Genomic DNA, 17,153 nt, shown 5'->3' with positions numbered 1-17,153 from the left:
ACATGAGGACATTCAGAATTCTTCTAACATCTTTCTGTTTAAAAACCACAGGAGGTACTAACTAGAGTGTACAGGGTATAGTAGGAGGTGGTTTCCCAAAATCACCAATATACAAGGGTTAGAAGAAAAGTAGGATGCTAGTAAATCAGCTTTATCTTTAGTTGAAGATACAACAGAACCATCGGGTTGCAACACAGGTGAGTGTGTAGAATGGTAGATGTTCTGGCCAACAGCCTTGACAAGAGACCAGCATGCTCAAATACCATTTAGATGAGAATCAAGTTTTCTACTCTTAGCATGTTCAAAATTGAGTTTGAATTGATTACAGACTGTTTGTAACTGTTGTGAACTTTAGAAGAGGTAGGATACGAAGCTAAAGATTTAGATACAAGCCAATTCCAATATGCAACATTCTTATCTTGAACAGCCTTTGCATGTTTATTGAAAAACCAAGGTTTAAATAAAGGATGAGATTTAATGGCAAAACATGGAAAAAATGATTTCATTCCTACAAGAACAATTTCACTAATTTGATCAGAGTAAAAATTGGGATCAGAAGATTTAAAACAGTAGTCCAACAAAGGAAAAGTGATATGAAAATTATTCCATTTCACATTTAAGTGATGCCAAACAACACGAGGAATTGCTCTGTGTGAGAGAGAAAGACTCCACTGAAGAAAAGACCATCACCAAATTGTGATCTTAGGTGCCTAGAGGACAATTAATACTGACCATGTACTTTAAAGGGTTGTTGGTGAGAAAAAGATCACGAGGTGTGTGTGTGTGTGCGTGCGTGCGTGCGTGCGTGTGTGTGTGCGTGCGTGTGTGTGTGTGTGTAGTTGGGATTGTCTGGTATTCTTGTAGGTAAATGAGCTGCAAGAGGTCATTGGTTATAAAAGCTTCAGCATTTCAGCATCTTAACTAGCTGGGACATCTGTGTAACTTGTAGAAAACTGGAGGCAGCTGGAGTTGCAAACATTAAAATCAAGGAAAATTTCCTCACTGTTATAAAAATTAGACTGAAGAAAGCCGAGTTTCAGAGAAAGGAAGTTAAAGAGTTCCAAGTGATTAGTGAAGCTGGGAGAATGATAGCAGTAACAGATGGGGTAGAAAGATTTTAAGCCAGAAGAGATAAAAAAAGAAGATTCCAATTAGGTAGCCTCTAACAAGGAATATCAGAGCTGATATATTCGAAGTGCCACCTTTGAAGCTAAAGAAATCAGAGAAAATAATTAGGATAACCGAGATGAGCAGTGATTGAGGCAATTGACAATTGGGATTCTGTTAGAAAACGTAAGTCAAGTAGGTAACATTTCAGATAGCAAACATCAGTGATCAGATATGCCAAGTGATTAGATAGCAAACATCAGTAATAAGATATGCCAAGTGATTCTATTAGTTTGGCTATTCATGTTGCATTCAGTAGATAAACTAAATGTAGAGGGAGGGGGCGGCTGCTGTGTAAATTAATGAAATCTTTGGATATGGCACGCACACACACAGAAAGAATATACCCAACTTCTTGGTATAACATGACCGACCTTGACAATGCATCCCACATGCACATTACATGAACTCCCTCTGGTCACTGCTGGTATAGTAGAGATAGCAAGCTTATAACACTAGCTGATCTAGATGCCTCCTAGAGAGTTAACAATAGGTTTAATCTGTTAGACTATCTTGCAGCCAGCCTGCAAAAATATAAGGAATATTGGATCCCAACATGATGCCCAACATAACCTCAAAAGACATCACTCATAACTGCCTAATGAAAAATGGGGACAGCTGGAGCTTTGTTCTGGAGACTAAACATTGGTTACACCACTTTAATCCACCTAAAAGTAAAGTTGTGATATTAGACTGGATGATAAGAGTCATCATCTTAATGTCATACAATAAACTGTAAATCATGTTATGTATTCCTTGAATAAGAAATGCATGATATGATGATTTACAATTTGAACCAAAAGTATGAACCTAAGCTGAATGGCATGAAGCAACAGTTTGTTGTTCAAGTTTTCACGGGAATATATTACTATCTCAAAAAAAAAAAACTTTCTGATAGTTCATTTTGAGTTTGTCTGAGATCTTGCAAAAATTAGTGAATCTGATATTCAGATGCAATTCAGAGATATGGTATGCAAGTTTTGGAAAAATCCCTTGAAAAATTTTTGTCGAGCAAAGGTAGAACCCAAAGCAAATTTAAGTTGTTAGCTGAAAGGTTTATCAACTTGGATACATAGAGTCCATCTTATCACATATCTAAACATCTACAGTTATGTTTTATAGCCAAATTCCTGGCATTAGAGATATGACTAAGGCTTTTACAGACCACTAAAATCAAACAATTAAAGATGCCAATAAGAAGTAGAAAGGGGATACTATAATAGTTATCTGATAATACAGGAGGGCCTCGATTAACGTGATTAATTCATCCCGCGAGCGCATCGCGCAAAATGGAAACGCGTTAATCGAATATAATAACCAATAGGAAAAATTATAATTTGTCCTTGACCTTCTGGAATGTCCATAAAGAATTTTAAAAATACCGTTTAAATAACTTTTTAACTGTATACAATGTAAAAGATAATGAAAATAATTATAGAATTAAATATTTATTGCATAAAACAGCGGTTCCCAAACTGCACGCCGCAGAATATTTTAAATTTTCGAGGGAAACACAGCGATACTCGACATCTGTCGGACACCGCGCGAACTACTAGCTCGAGGTAGTTCACAGTTTCAACATTTTTTATTAAGTTGTTTGGACCTAACAACTAAGCGGAACTGTTAGGTATTTCTTTTGGTCTGAGTGCACCTTGAAAAATTTACTGAGACACTAAGAGTGCCGCGAACCGAGACAGTTTGGGAACCTCTGACATAAAATACACAATGAAGAAATGACTGTTGCGGAAATATTTGAACAGTGTTGGCTTTCTCTTTTCATCAATCAATTTCCAATAGCCAACAACAATCTTCTCTGGGCCCTGGCGAAATAAATATTTCAGAGAACCTCAAACCTTTTGTTTGAGGTTCTATGCGATATGAAAGATTTCATCTAATTCTTTTACCGTTATCTCCTTCACGGTAACATTTTCATCTGGCTCATTTAAAAATTTGAATTTTTATGCAAGTGTGCATTGACTTTATTAGCAGGATACAAACAAGTAACACGTCTTCTTCCGATGGAACACACCGAGGCGGGCAGCAGGCAAACGTTTTGTTTATTGACCATACTACTTGCGGTAAGCTTAACGCATGATTCAAATCTTTTTATACTATCGCATAAAAAAAAAAATGATTGCATTAACTGGAAATTTGCACTGTGTAAAGTGAAAAGTGGTATAATTTTTCAAATAGCATTAACTGAAATTCGTGTTAATCGAACTCGCGTTATGCGAGGCCTTCCTGTAATATCAAAATTCTAATGCTACTTGTGATTTTAAGTTTTAACTCAGTAACAACAATATTGCAAGCCGCCTGACCATGCTAGATATCCTACAGTTGTTTACTTGGCAGGTTTTCCATGTTTCTCAATTCCCTGCTATTCTGTGTTCATACTACACACACACACACACACACACTACTTTAAGAATTAGGCTTAACCATAATCTTGTAATAACTTCAGCAGATTGTAATAAAAGTAATATCAATGCCATTAAATAATAATCTATACTTATCATATTTGCCAGAAGACAGGACATAGCCAGATTTTAGGAGAATTGTGGGAAAAATATTTTATTGCATATATCCGAAATACAAATTCACAAGTAAAAATGTAAGTTTTTCGGTTGGAGAAGTAACGAAATGCCTTTCTGTCACTCTATTTCCATGTTCTTTGGCATAATCAGGCACTTTTACTTTGAAGTCAATAGTGTACAAAAATTTTTTCTACTTTTAGCCATTTTGTCATTCTATACTGCACAAAAACACAAAGAAATGGGAGTGGCTAAAGTTTCACTCTCCCTCCACTGGTGACTCAGTGATTTATAGAAGCAAGTACTGATTCTCAAGGGCCACAAATAAGGTCAATCAAATGATTACTAATACCAGTAATTTAGACTGATTTTGCTGCTTCTTGTTGTATATGTAGCTTTCATTAAGCATATCCATAAGCTACTGGAATCAAAACCGCCACTACTGATACCAAAAAACATTTGGTGATCCCCACCAAATGTTTCTGCTAACCATTTAAAGGAAATACTACATAAGACAAGCACTTATGATAAAATAAATTTAATATAGGTTAACAAATAAACATTTATCCTAAGACAATTGATGTCATAAGGATTTCACTAATGGCTGACATGCAAAAAATTAAAGCTAAAAAGTGGCAATTATAAACCATGGGTTCATACATGCCGAAATCTGGGTTATTATTTTTAGCAATAAAAGAGAATTTAAACTGTGAATTGAATTCATTTCTAAATTTTTACATTATATTTTCTCACATCAGTAGGGGCACCATAATAAGTACTTCATTAGGCAAGCATGTAGCATTTCGTCACTCCTGTGATATATATTCTGATCTAAATCATTGCATGCACCTAGTATATGTAGCTTTGGGACCACAAGTCACAGGAGCAATTTAGACAATATTTTCCAGGAAATAAAAAGTGCATTGTCTTGCAAATATGATAATCTATTTAAAAGGAAAGTAACAGGCTGAATTACCAGTTAAAAGTTCAATGGCCCTGGCAGAGTGAGATGATGGATAAGCAGCAATGATCTTTTCTATATCTCCATAATACTTCAGTTTATCATCTACTTCTGCTAAAAGAGGCTCACTAGCCATAAATTCCTGAAAGTGAAGTAAACTACTTTAAAATGTATAGGTTACTTAAGAAAATAATAAAACTATAAACTGTGCATTAAACTATATTAAGTAATCAAATCTCTCGCCCCCCCCCTCCTGTGCACACACACACATGCACACTATTACAAAATTGAAAAACTGTTTACATTCCATCATTCCTTCCTACCACAAGGGTATACACCAGTAATCGAGCATGTTGTATGTAAACCACAAACTCCAAGACTCACTAAAAACATAAGAACACTACAAATTACCCAGAAGGGTTATAAACTGATGATTACTCTCCAATCTGTGAAGATTTTCTCTACTTCCCATTGGCTGTTTCATTGCTGATTGGCATCTTATTGATGGGAAGCTAAGCATTTGAAAAAAACTAACTTCCACTATATTTTCTCTCTTGGCGCCTCCGTAGCCAGGTGGGAAGGAGCAGCAGTGCATAGCACACGCTTCTTGATTAGACCGGGGTTCGAGCCCGTCACCACCAAATATGGAGGATGCAGAAAGGTCAGGGAATGACCACCGCATATCCCGGAGCAATATGGCCTTAGTTGCTAATGCTCCTAAAAAAAAAAAAAAAAAAACTATATTTTCTAAATTTCCTAACAAAAATAGAAGGTCTGAGACTATACCACAATGTTTTATAATAGAGCACATGATCTCAACTAATTTTTTAAATTATTTCAGTAATTCTACACAAAATGTACAGTTTCATGTATCATACATCAACTTTATTTTTTGCCTTGAAAATTCATGCTTAATCATGTATTTGCCATATGAAGTTTATATTACATAACATATAATAAGAAATGTGGGAATGAGTGAGTAACTCTGAAATTTTAAATTTCTGAAAGTTTCAAAAAAAAAAAAAAAATTTAATTTGAAGTTCATTTCAAGGAAAATTGAAATAAACTTGAAAATGTAACTAATTATAATGGTACAGAATGATATAAATGATATGCAATCCACAAAAGAATAAAATTCAGTCTTATTTCATTTATTATAAATATAATTTGTATAACATAAAAATTGTTGAACGCTTCCTCCTCCCCAAATGTAAGCAGAAATTCTTTTTACCAACTTCTCAATCTTATCACTCTTTTCTTTGACAACACTTGACACAGAGTTTGAAAATTTCTGATTTAATAATGACTCTTCCAATATGTGAAGGTTGTTAATATATATCACTTCTTTTAAGTTATCTGAAAGATAAAAATCTGGAGATTGTGGATGTTCCATTATGAACGTGTGCTGTGCCTAGAAAAATGATGGTGCCATCTTTGTTATAAACAATGCACTACTGATTACTGACTGAAAGCTAATATGCTAACAAATATTGAACATCTGGGAATGTCTAGTTACTCCTTTTGTAGATCAGAATCAAATAGTTGTCAATGATAAATTAATGCTTACTATTTTGGTTACAGCATTTTGAATAACCCTATAACACGTGTGTGTGTGTGTGTGTGTGTGTGTGTGTGTGTGTGTGTGTGTGTGTGTGTGTGTGTGTGTGTGTGTGTGTGTGTGTGTGTGTGTGTGTGTGTGTGTGTGTGTGTGTGTAAAGGCAATATGAACAAAACAACTGTAAAATAAACAAGAAACAAATAAATAATGAAGACAGAAGTAGAATGGAAGGAATATGTATCTAAAAATTTTGGAAAATATGACTGCTGCTATCTGACCCATGCCAAGGCCAAAAAGAGTGTGAAATATCACTAAAATGATATGATAAACCAGTGGTTTTCAACCAGGGTGCCGCAAGAACATTCCAGGGGTGCCACGTAATTTAGGTTTCAGTTACTTAAACTTACTATTATTTTTTAAATTTATGTTTATTTCATTATAAAAAGTGTACAGTATATTTTTAATTTTGTGATGATCTATAATTGATATTTACTTAGTACCTCTATATAAAGAATAAAATTATATACTGTATATATATAATTTGTATTATGAAATGTAATTTTTATAATTAAATTATTGTAATAAATATCATATAACATATATATATTTATTATATATATATATAATACAGAGAGAGAGAGAGAGAGAGAGAGAGAGAGAGAGAGAGAGAGAGAGAGAGAGAGAGAGAGAGTCAGATCTAACAGGCAGAAAATTCAGTAAAGGTGCCGCAAAATAAAATAAATTACCTAGGGGTGCCGTTATTAAAATAAGGTTGAAAACCACTGTGATAAATCAACCATAAAAAAAAAAAACAGATATAGATATTTTTTTTTTCTCTTTACTTTGTTTATCCTATATCTATATATGTTTTAATTTTTATACTGCCTCAATATATTATGGATATTGTTTAGGCAGCCACTTACGTTTGCAGTCATCTCTTTCATTCTTTATTTTTGCAGTTATATATATATATATATAGTTGTTTCTTTTTGTATTATCATTCTATTGTGGTTTATTCCGTCTTTGTTCATTTTCTTAATTACAGGTATTTTCTACACATAGGTATTATAGTTAATACATTACAGGTCTTTAAGCTAGCCTAATCTCGGTTATCTTAATTTCCCATGGCCTATACATTCAGGATTTTTCAACTTGTTACGCATTGCTAAAAATTATATCAATTATTGATGAAAAACTGTAGCAATACTATTTTAAAACAATATTATATAATATTAAACATATTTATATATTTTCGTATTACATCTTTATACATTTTTGTATTACATCACATGGACGTCAATCCCCTACTTCATCGGGGGCTTTGAGAGGATTGATGGTCCATTCGATGTAATGCATTTCTTACTTACCCGTTTCTGTTTGCATCTATCACAGCTTTGCTATTTTTTCAAATTACTAAATTCTAAGTTTCTATTTAAAATTTTTTTTGGTCCCAGGTTTATCTTAATTGTTATTAGTTAAATCAGTGCTATTTATTATAAATATATTATGAACCAAATTAATTCCCCATAATTTCTACAGCAACTGTGATAGAATACACAAAGCCCTACGGGTAAGTTTATTTAATATATTGCAATAACATTACTTACTTGATGTGTTTCAATGTAGGTCGTAGAGTCGAAAAAGGGAAGTTTCCCGCCCTTAACTTGTTTTAAAGATGGCTATTTTTATTGCGCAGTCGCGTTGACGTTTCAATGTGTTACTTCCATTAGGTTTCACGTTTCACTTCCAATAGGTTGTGTGCCGATGGTGTATTGGCCGAAGTCCCCGATCTTCAGGCCAATGTCTTTTATGGTGGTTTTGTAGCTGAATTTCGATGAATTTACTTAGCTGTGTATTTACATATTTTTACATTTATTTTATTTTATGCCTTACCTCGGACAGTGCCGGTACCCGCTTTTCCAAGGCGTAAGGAAAAGCGGTACCGTCCGGAGGCAAAGCTATATACATATTTACAGCCTCTTACAATGGGTGTGGGTGGGGGTGAATTTTGGCAATAGGTCGTAGTGCAGTCAGGCGACGAGCCTCGCCTGAGTGCAATAAACCTAATAAATAAAATTTATTAGGTTCATTTATTACTAAATAATTTATAAAAAAATTTATTACTAAAATCAGTGTAAAAGGGAACTACATTTTAATGGGAGGCAAAGCGTATATACAATGTAGGGGTATAGCTATGGGATCCAGCAGTTCTTGCGCCTTGGCTAACCTCTATCTGCACTATTATGAAAGTAACATTACGGACGATATAAAATTCTATAGATATATAGATGACGTAATTGTGTTTAACCATGACAGCTTTATCAATGTAGCAAAGAAAAATTACCCAGCAGACCTTAAGATAGAATGTACAAATCCGGATAACAACCAAAAAGCTGCCTACTTAGACAGCGAAATTGCCATCCACCCAGACAAAATATATACAAATCACTATGATAAAAGAGACCACTTTAATTTCGAAACAATAAAACTCACACACTGGGAAAGTAACATAGCAAAGCATGTACATGGTAATACCATAAGAAATCAGACAAACAGACTATTACAAATATGCAACAATATAAATAACGTAATTATAGCTATTAAAAAACTCATTATAACGCTGGATAGAAACAAAATTCCCAAACAATACAGTAGATATCACATAAAAACTGCCATATACGCAAATAGTAGAAAACACCATCCCAATGTAGACCCACATGCATTTATCAAAAGCCAGCTAAAAATATAATAGTATTTGCTCAGAAGAGTAGCCCCTTATTTATTAGGTTTATTGCACTCAGGCGAGGCTCGTCGCCTGACTGCACTACGACCTATTGCCAAAATTCACCCCCACCCACACCCATTGTAAGAGGCTGTAAATATGTATATAGCTTTGCCTCCGGACAATTAAGTGCTGTTACGCCTTGGAAAAGCGGTACCGGCACTGTCCGAGGTAAGGCATAAAATAAAATAAATGTAAAAATATGTAAATACACAGCTAAGTAAATTCATCGAAATTCAGCTACAAAACCACCATAAAAGACATTGGCCTGAAGATCGGGGACTTCGGCCAATACACCATCGGCACACAACCTATTGGAAGTGAAACGTGAAACCTAATGGAAGTAACACATTGAAACGTCAACGCGACTGCGCAATAAAAATAGCCATCTTTAAAACAAGTAAAGGGCGGGAAACTTCCCTTTTTCGACTCTACGACCTACATTGAAACACATCAAGTAAGTAATGTTATTGCAATATATTAAATAAACTTACCCGTAGGACTTTGTGTATTCTATCACAGTTGCAGTAGAAATTATGGGGAATTAATTTGGTTCATAATATATTTATAATAAATAGCACTGATTTAACTAATAACAATTAAGATAAACCTGGGACCAAAAAAAATTTTAAATAGAAACTTAGAATTTAGTAATTTGAAAAAATAGCAAAGCTGTGATAGATGCAAACAGAAACGGGTAAGTAAGAAATGCATTACATCGAATGGACCGTCAATCCGCTCAAAGCCCCCGATGAAGTAGGGGACTGACGTCCATGTGATGTAATACAAAAATGTATAAAGATGTAATACAAAAATGTATAAATATGTTTAATATTATATAATATTGTTTTAAAATAGTATTGCTACAGTTTTTCATCAATAATTGATATAATTTTTAGCAATGCGTAACAAGTTGAAAAATCCTGAATGTATAGGCCATGGGAAATTAAGATAACCGAGATTAGGCTAGCTTAAAGACCTGTAATGTATTAACTATAATACCTATGTGTAGAAAATACCTGTAATTAAGAAAATGAACAAAGACGGAATAAACCACAATAGAATGATAATACAAAAAGAAACAACAATATGTACTCTGTTCGTACCCATGCATTGCTAAAACAGCTACTGGGACAACAGTAAAAGCTAGTAAAAGCTAGAGATAGAAATAAATTAAGTAAAACTACTATAAAAGCATATTAAAAATAAAAATACAACATGAATTATCATATTACAAAAGAATAATATATATATATATATATATATATATATATAGTTATTCTTTTTGTATTATCATTCTGTTGTGTTCAACCATGACAACTTTATAAATGTAGCAAAGAACAATTACCCAGCAGACCTTAAAATTGAATGTACAAATCCGGACAACAACCAAAAAGCTGTCTACTTAGACAGCGAAATTGCCATCCACCCAGACAAAATATATACAAATCACTATGATAAAAGAGACCATTTTAATTTCGAAACAATAAAACTCACACACTGGGAAAGTAACATAGCAAAGCATGTACATGGTAATACCATAAGAAATCAGACAAACAGACTATTACAAATATGCAACAATATAAATAACTAATTATAGCTATTAAAAAACTCATTATAACGCTGGACAGAAACAAAATTCCCAAACAATACAGTAGATATCAAATAAAAACTGCCATATACGCAAATAGTAGAAAACACCATCCCAATATAGACCCACATGCATTTATCAAAAGCCAGCTAAAAATATAATAGTATTTGCTCAGAAGAGTATCCCCTTATTTATTAGGTTTATTGCACTCAGGCGAGGCTCGTCGCCTGACTGCACTACGACCTATTGCCAAAATTCACCCCCCCCCACACACCCATTGTAAGAGGCTGTATATATGTATATAGCTTTGCCTCTGGACAATCAAGTGCTGTTACGCCTTGGAAAAGCAGTACCGGCACTGTCCGAGGTAAGGCATAAAATATATGTAAAAATAAAAATAAATGTAAAAATTATGTAAATACACAACTAAGTAAATTCATCGAAATCCAACTACAAAACCACCATAATAGACATTGGCCTGAAGATCAGGGACTTCGGCCAATACACCATCGGCACACAACCTAATGGAAGTGAAACGTGAAACCTAATGGAAGTAACAAATTGAAAAGTCAATGCGACTGCGCAATAAAAATAGCCATCCTTAAAACAAGTTAAGGGCGGGAAACTTCCCTTTTTCGACTCTTCGAACCTACGACCTCCATTGAAACACATCAAGTAAGTAAGTAATGTTATTGCAATATATTAAATAAACTTACCCGTTGGGCTTTGTGTATTCTATCACAGTTGCTGTAGAAATTATGGGGAATTAATTTGGTTCATAAAAAATTTATAATAAATAATACCGATTTAACTAATAACAATTAAGATAAACATGGGACCAAAAAATTAAAAATAGAAACTTAGAATTTAGTAATTAGATAAAATAGCAAAGCTGTGATAGATGCAAACAGAAACGGGTACGTAAGAAATGCATTACATCGAATGGACCGTCAATCCGCTCAAAGCCCCCGATGAAGTAGGGGATTGACGTCCATGTAATGTAATACAAAAATGTATAAAATGTATAAAGATGTAATACAAAAACGTATAAATATGTTTAATATTATATCATATTGTTTTAAAATAGTATTGCTACAGTTTTTCATCAATAATTGATATGACTTTTTTTAGCAATACATAACAAATTGAAAAATCCTGAATGTATAGCCATGGGAAATTAAGATAACCGAGATTAGGCTAGCTTAAAGACCAGTAATGTATTGACTATAATACCTATGTGTAGAAAATACCTGTAATTAAGAAAATGAACAAAGACGGAATAAACCACAATAGAATGATAATACAAAAAGAATAACAATATGTACTCTGTTCGTACCCATGCATTGCTAAAACAGCTACTGGGACAACAGAAAAAGCTAGAGATAGAAATAAATTAAGTAAAACTACTATAAAAGCATATTAAAAATAAAATACAACATGAATTATCATATTAAAAAAGAATAATATTAAGTACTCTGTTTGTACCCAATCACTGCTAAAACAGCTACTGGGACAACAGAAAAAGCTAGAAAGAAAGAAATTATATAAACTATTATAATAGCATATTAAAAATAAAATACGAAAAGAACCATTTTAAAAAATTCCTACCCAGGGGTATTACCGGACATACATAAAGGGCCTTAAATTAATAACAAAATGCATTAATCACAAAATGCACAATAAATAACAACATGGAAGCTAATACAAATAAGAATAACATGCTGTACGGGTATCACAGCATAAATGGCACCCCGGGACCGAATATGTCCATGCGGGACCCATCTCTTCATAGCAATGATCACTTAGCATACAATGCCGTCACACCACATGGGAGTAAAGAAGCAAATAACCAAAAACGTATAAACAATGAAAATATCGGGCTACACATGAAACAACTCAATTTCAAAAAATGCAATAGCAAACTCTGTAAAACCTGTCCCTACATGCACAGACACCATCTAAATTCTGAAGAAGCACCAACATTCTGTCACACCAAAAATGTAATCTACCTAATTACATGCGGGATATGTGGGATACAATACATCGGACAACCAAGTGCAGAGCTCCACCTTCGTATGAACCTTCACAGATCACAAATAAACAGATTTGATGAAAATGCTGCAATAGACGCTCAAAACAGGACAGACAAATACAATAACGAAATCGAATATAGACACTTCAAAAAGCATGACTTCGCCAAAGTATCCATTGCCATTCTAACCATCATCGATAACAACACACAAAGAGGAATCATGGAAGATATGTTCATTCTTTTATATAAATTCCTATATCCCTATGGATTAAACAATCGATTCAATGGAAGGAACTTCGCATTCACCAGCCCAGAAACATGTACTTACAACATCTTCCAGATCAGCAAAAACTGGCAATATAACGGGATTAAAAACGGAAAATTACAGGAATACAACAAAAACAACAGCAAAATACCAATAAATATAAATGATTTCGAAAAACTATTAACAGAATGGGACACAAACCCCATAAACATCAAAAATATACACAACATACTTTTCTCTATTAAAATAAGCAAACTTAAAGCACTTAACAAAATCTACCAAAGGCAAAAGACACAGAATATACACCTCAACAATATACTTGAAGATATATTTAAATTCAGAATAGGCATAAATTTTAACGAACGCAATAAAAAAGAGTGCTGCATAATTAAATACCAAAACCGTTTATACGACACAGTTAATATAAGTAATATCATAAATAATAACAAATGTTACCTACCCATCAAAAACACACAAATAAATATTAGATACAGATACACCAAGCCAATAGGACTAACCATCTGCAATTACAAAAACACCATTAATAATATGAATGAAGGAGAACAACCTTGTCACTGCCAGGAAAGTAGATATAAAAAATTCATCAATACACATTACAATCATATAGTAACAGGAGACCTCAATATCATCGAAGACAAAACACTAAGAGAAACAATGAAAAAGGGTACAAAATTCAGACCCAACACCCCAATTAGATTGGAAAACATTAAAAAATCAATATACACAGATCTGTTACAATTTGCATTCAAAATCGCATACAAAAACAATGAACCCATAGAATCATTCCAATGTTGGATAAACGCCAATACTGAAAACATACTAGACCGTTTCAAGGAAAACATAAAAAAACATCATATAAATAACAATCAACTAAATTTAAAAAATATCTACAATAAAATCAAAGAAATACAAAACAAATTTGTTATCACTCGAACCGACAAAGCAAACAATAATTTCAGTATCATTTGCAAAAGATTCTACATAGAAGCCATCAAAGAGGAATTGAATGACAATGAAACATACAAGTACATAGACTCCAATCCAAACAGCATCAGCAAAAAAGTATTGGCTATGCATAAAAAGCTTAAAATTAAAATAGACAAGATACAATACCCCTACATATATTGGATTCCAAAATATCACAAGATTCCTACGGGAAAAAGATTCATTACCTCAGGCAAAAACAGCTATATCAAGTATACCAGTAAGATCATGGAAGACAAATTAAAAAACATCACCAAAGAAATTAAAAACACCAGAATTATCAACAACAACAAAGAATATTTGGATGTTATTAAAAAACAAAACAATAATATTAAAAGTATAAACATGTACGACTTCAAAAACCTCTTTACAAGCATAGCACACGACAACCTAATGGAAGTACTACAGATATATTACCAAAAATATCACAGCATACTACAATGCAAAAAACAATATTGGAATGACCTTACTAAAAACAGTGTAAAAGGGAACTACATTCTAATGGGAGACAAAGCGTATATACAATGCAGGGGTATAGCTATGGGATCCAGCAGTTCTTGCGCCATAGCTAACCTCTATCTGCACTATTATGAAAGTAACATTACGGACGATATAAAATTCTATAGATATATAGATGACGTAATTGTGTTCAACCATGACAACTTTATAAATGTAGCAAAGAACAATTACCCAGCAGATCTTAAAATTGAATGTACAAATCCGGACAACAACCAAAAAGCTGTCTACTTAGACAGCGAAATTGCCATCCACCCAGACAAAATATATACAAATCACTATGATAAAAGAGACCATTTTATGTTCGAAACAATAAAACTCACACACTGGGAAAGTAACATAGCAAAGCATGTACATGGTAATACCATAAGAAATCAGACAAACAGACTATTACAAATATGCAACAATATAAATAACGTAATTATAGCTATTAAAAAACTCATTATAACGCTGGATAGAAACAAAATTCCCAAACAATACAGTAGATATCAAATAAAAACTGCCATATACGCAAATAGTAGAAAACACCATCCCAATATAGACCCACATGCATTTATCAAAAGCCAGCTAAAAATATAATAGTATTTGCTCAGAAGAGTATCCCCTTATTTATTAGGTTTATTGCACTCAGGCGAGGCTTGTCGCCTGACTGCACTACGACCTATTGCCAAAATTCACCCCCCCCCCCACACCCATTGTAAGAGGCTGTATATATGTATATAGCTTTGCCTCTGGACAATCAAGTGCTGTTACGCCTTGGAAAAGCGGTACCGGCACTGTCCGAGGTAAGGCATAAAATAAATGTAAAAATAAAAATAAATGTAAAAATTATGTAAATACACAACTAAGTAAATTCATCGAAATCCAACTACAAAACCACCATAATAGACATTGGCCTGAAGATCGGGGACTTCGGCCAATACACCATCGGCACACAACCTAATGGAAGTGAAACGTGAAACCTAATGGAAGTAACAAATTGAAAAGTCAATGCGACTGCGCAATAAAAATAGCCATCCTTAAAACAAGTTAAGGGCGGGAAACTTCCCTTTTTCGACTCTTCGAACCTACGACCTCCATTGAAACACATCAAGTAAGTAAGTAATGTTATTGCAATATATTAAATAAACTTACCCGTTGGGCTTTGTGTATTCTATCACAGTTGCTGTAGAAATTATGGGGAATTAATTTGGTTCATAAAAAATTTATAATAAATAATACCGATTTAACTAATAACAATTAAGATAAACATGGGACCAAAAAATTAAAAATAGAAACTTAGAATTTAGTAATTAGATAAAATAGCAAAGCTGTGATAGATGCAAACAGAAACGGGTAAGTAAGAAATGAATTACATCGAATGGACCGTCAATCCGCTCAAAGCCCCCGATGAAGTAGGGGATTGACGTCCATGTGATGTAATACAAAAATGTATAAAATGTATAAAGATGTAATACAAAAACGTATAAATATGTTTAATATTATATCATATTGTTTTAAAATAGTATTGCTACAGTTTTTCATCAATAATTGATATGACTTTTTTTAGCAATACGTAACAAATTGAAAAATCCTGAATGTATAGGCCATGGGAAATTAAGATAACCGAGATTAGGCTAGCTTAAAGACCAGTAATGTATTGACTATAATACCTATGTGTAGAAAATACCTGTAATTAAGAAAATGAACAAAGACGGAATAAATCACAATAGAATGATAATACAAAAAAAATAACAATATGTACTCTGTTCGTACCCATGCATTGCTAAAACAGCTACTGGGACAACAGAAAAAGCTAGAGATAGAAATAAATTAAGTAAAACTACTATAAAAGCATATTAAAAATAAAATACAACATGAATTATCATATTAAAAAAGAATAATATATATATATATATATATATATATATATATATATATATATATATATATATATATATATATATATATATATATATATATATGTTTACATATATTTATAAATATGGTAAAGTTATCAAAGTAAAGTGCATTATTTACAGTTGGAAGTTGTTGTGTGATAGAATTTATTTTGAGATCAAAAAAGTGTAACACTTATAATGGATCCTTGTGGAATTCCTTGTTCTTGGAAAAACTCTGAAGAGCGTGTGAATCCTACCAAACCTTAAATACATCATTAGATAGAATGTTTTTGATAAAAACAGGAATGTGACCCTTAAGACAAAAGTTATAGAGCTCTTGTAATATGTCAAATCACCAGGTTGTGTCATATGCTTTATCAAAATCAAAATTAAGCTGACACCAGATGAATGAATGAATTTTAAAAAAGCATCACAAATCCATGTTTTGAGTCCAATTAATGGTCCAAAGTGGCCACGTTTCTTCAGAAAGAACATTCCTGGAAAATGAGGCCATTTATTTCTAAATACCACACTAGACTAACATTGATCAATCTTTCCAGGTTCTTGTACAAAATATCTTATTAGAGTAATAGGACAATACTTTGAATTTTAGGATTCTTTTCTGGCTTTGGAAAAGCAAGGATGATTTTGTTCTTTCATCAGGAATCCAAAACTGCTTCGAGGCTACAACCTGTGCATACAAAGAATTTCAAGCTCCTGGGAACAATAAGTTTTCTGGAAAATTTTGTCATTTTTTTTGATTTAACATAACAAATTGTCTTCAGTAAACAGTCTTCATCATGTTCATTAGCTTATTTTCAAATTTAGCTACAGATTTTGTAAGTTACAAATTAATGTAAATAGA

General features: G+C 33.0%; 1 protein-coding gene across 1 annotated transcript in view; it reads right to left on the bottom strand.

The window, feature by feature from the left end:
* Positions 1-17,153, bottom strand: part of LOC150085960 (dynein axonemal heavy chain 8-like) — a 1,559,705-nt gene that overhangs the window by 1,185,873 nt on the left and 356,679 nt on the right. Inside the window, exons 24-25 of the mRNA XM_090374756.1 lie at positions 5,891-6,070; positions 4,675-4,801 (exon numbers count right to left, since the gene is read on the bottom strand). Of these exons, the coding sequence (XP_090230882.1) occupies positions 4,675-4,801; positions 5,891-6,070 (307 nt within the window). The remainder of the gene's footprint in view (positions 1-4,674; positions 4,802-5,890; positions 6,071-17,153) is intronic.

This window comes from Mastigoproctus giganteus, chromosome 5 (assembly GCF_048544385.1).
Source record: "Mastigoproctus giganteus isolate SK-2022 chromosome 5, ASM4854438v1, whole genome shotgun sequence".
Lineage (NCBI taxonomy): Eukaryota > Metazoa > Arthropoda > Arachnida > Uropygi > Thelyphonidae > Mastigoproctus > Mastigoproctus giganteus.
The sequence above is the reverse complement of the archived record's forward strand: the minus strand, read 5'-3'. Positions and strand labels throughout refer to the sequence as shown.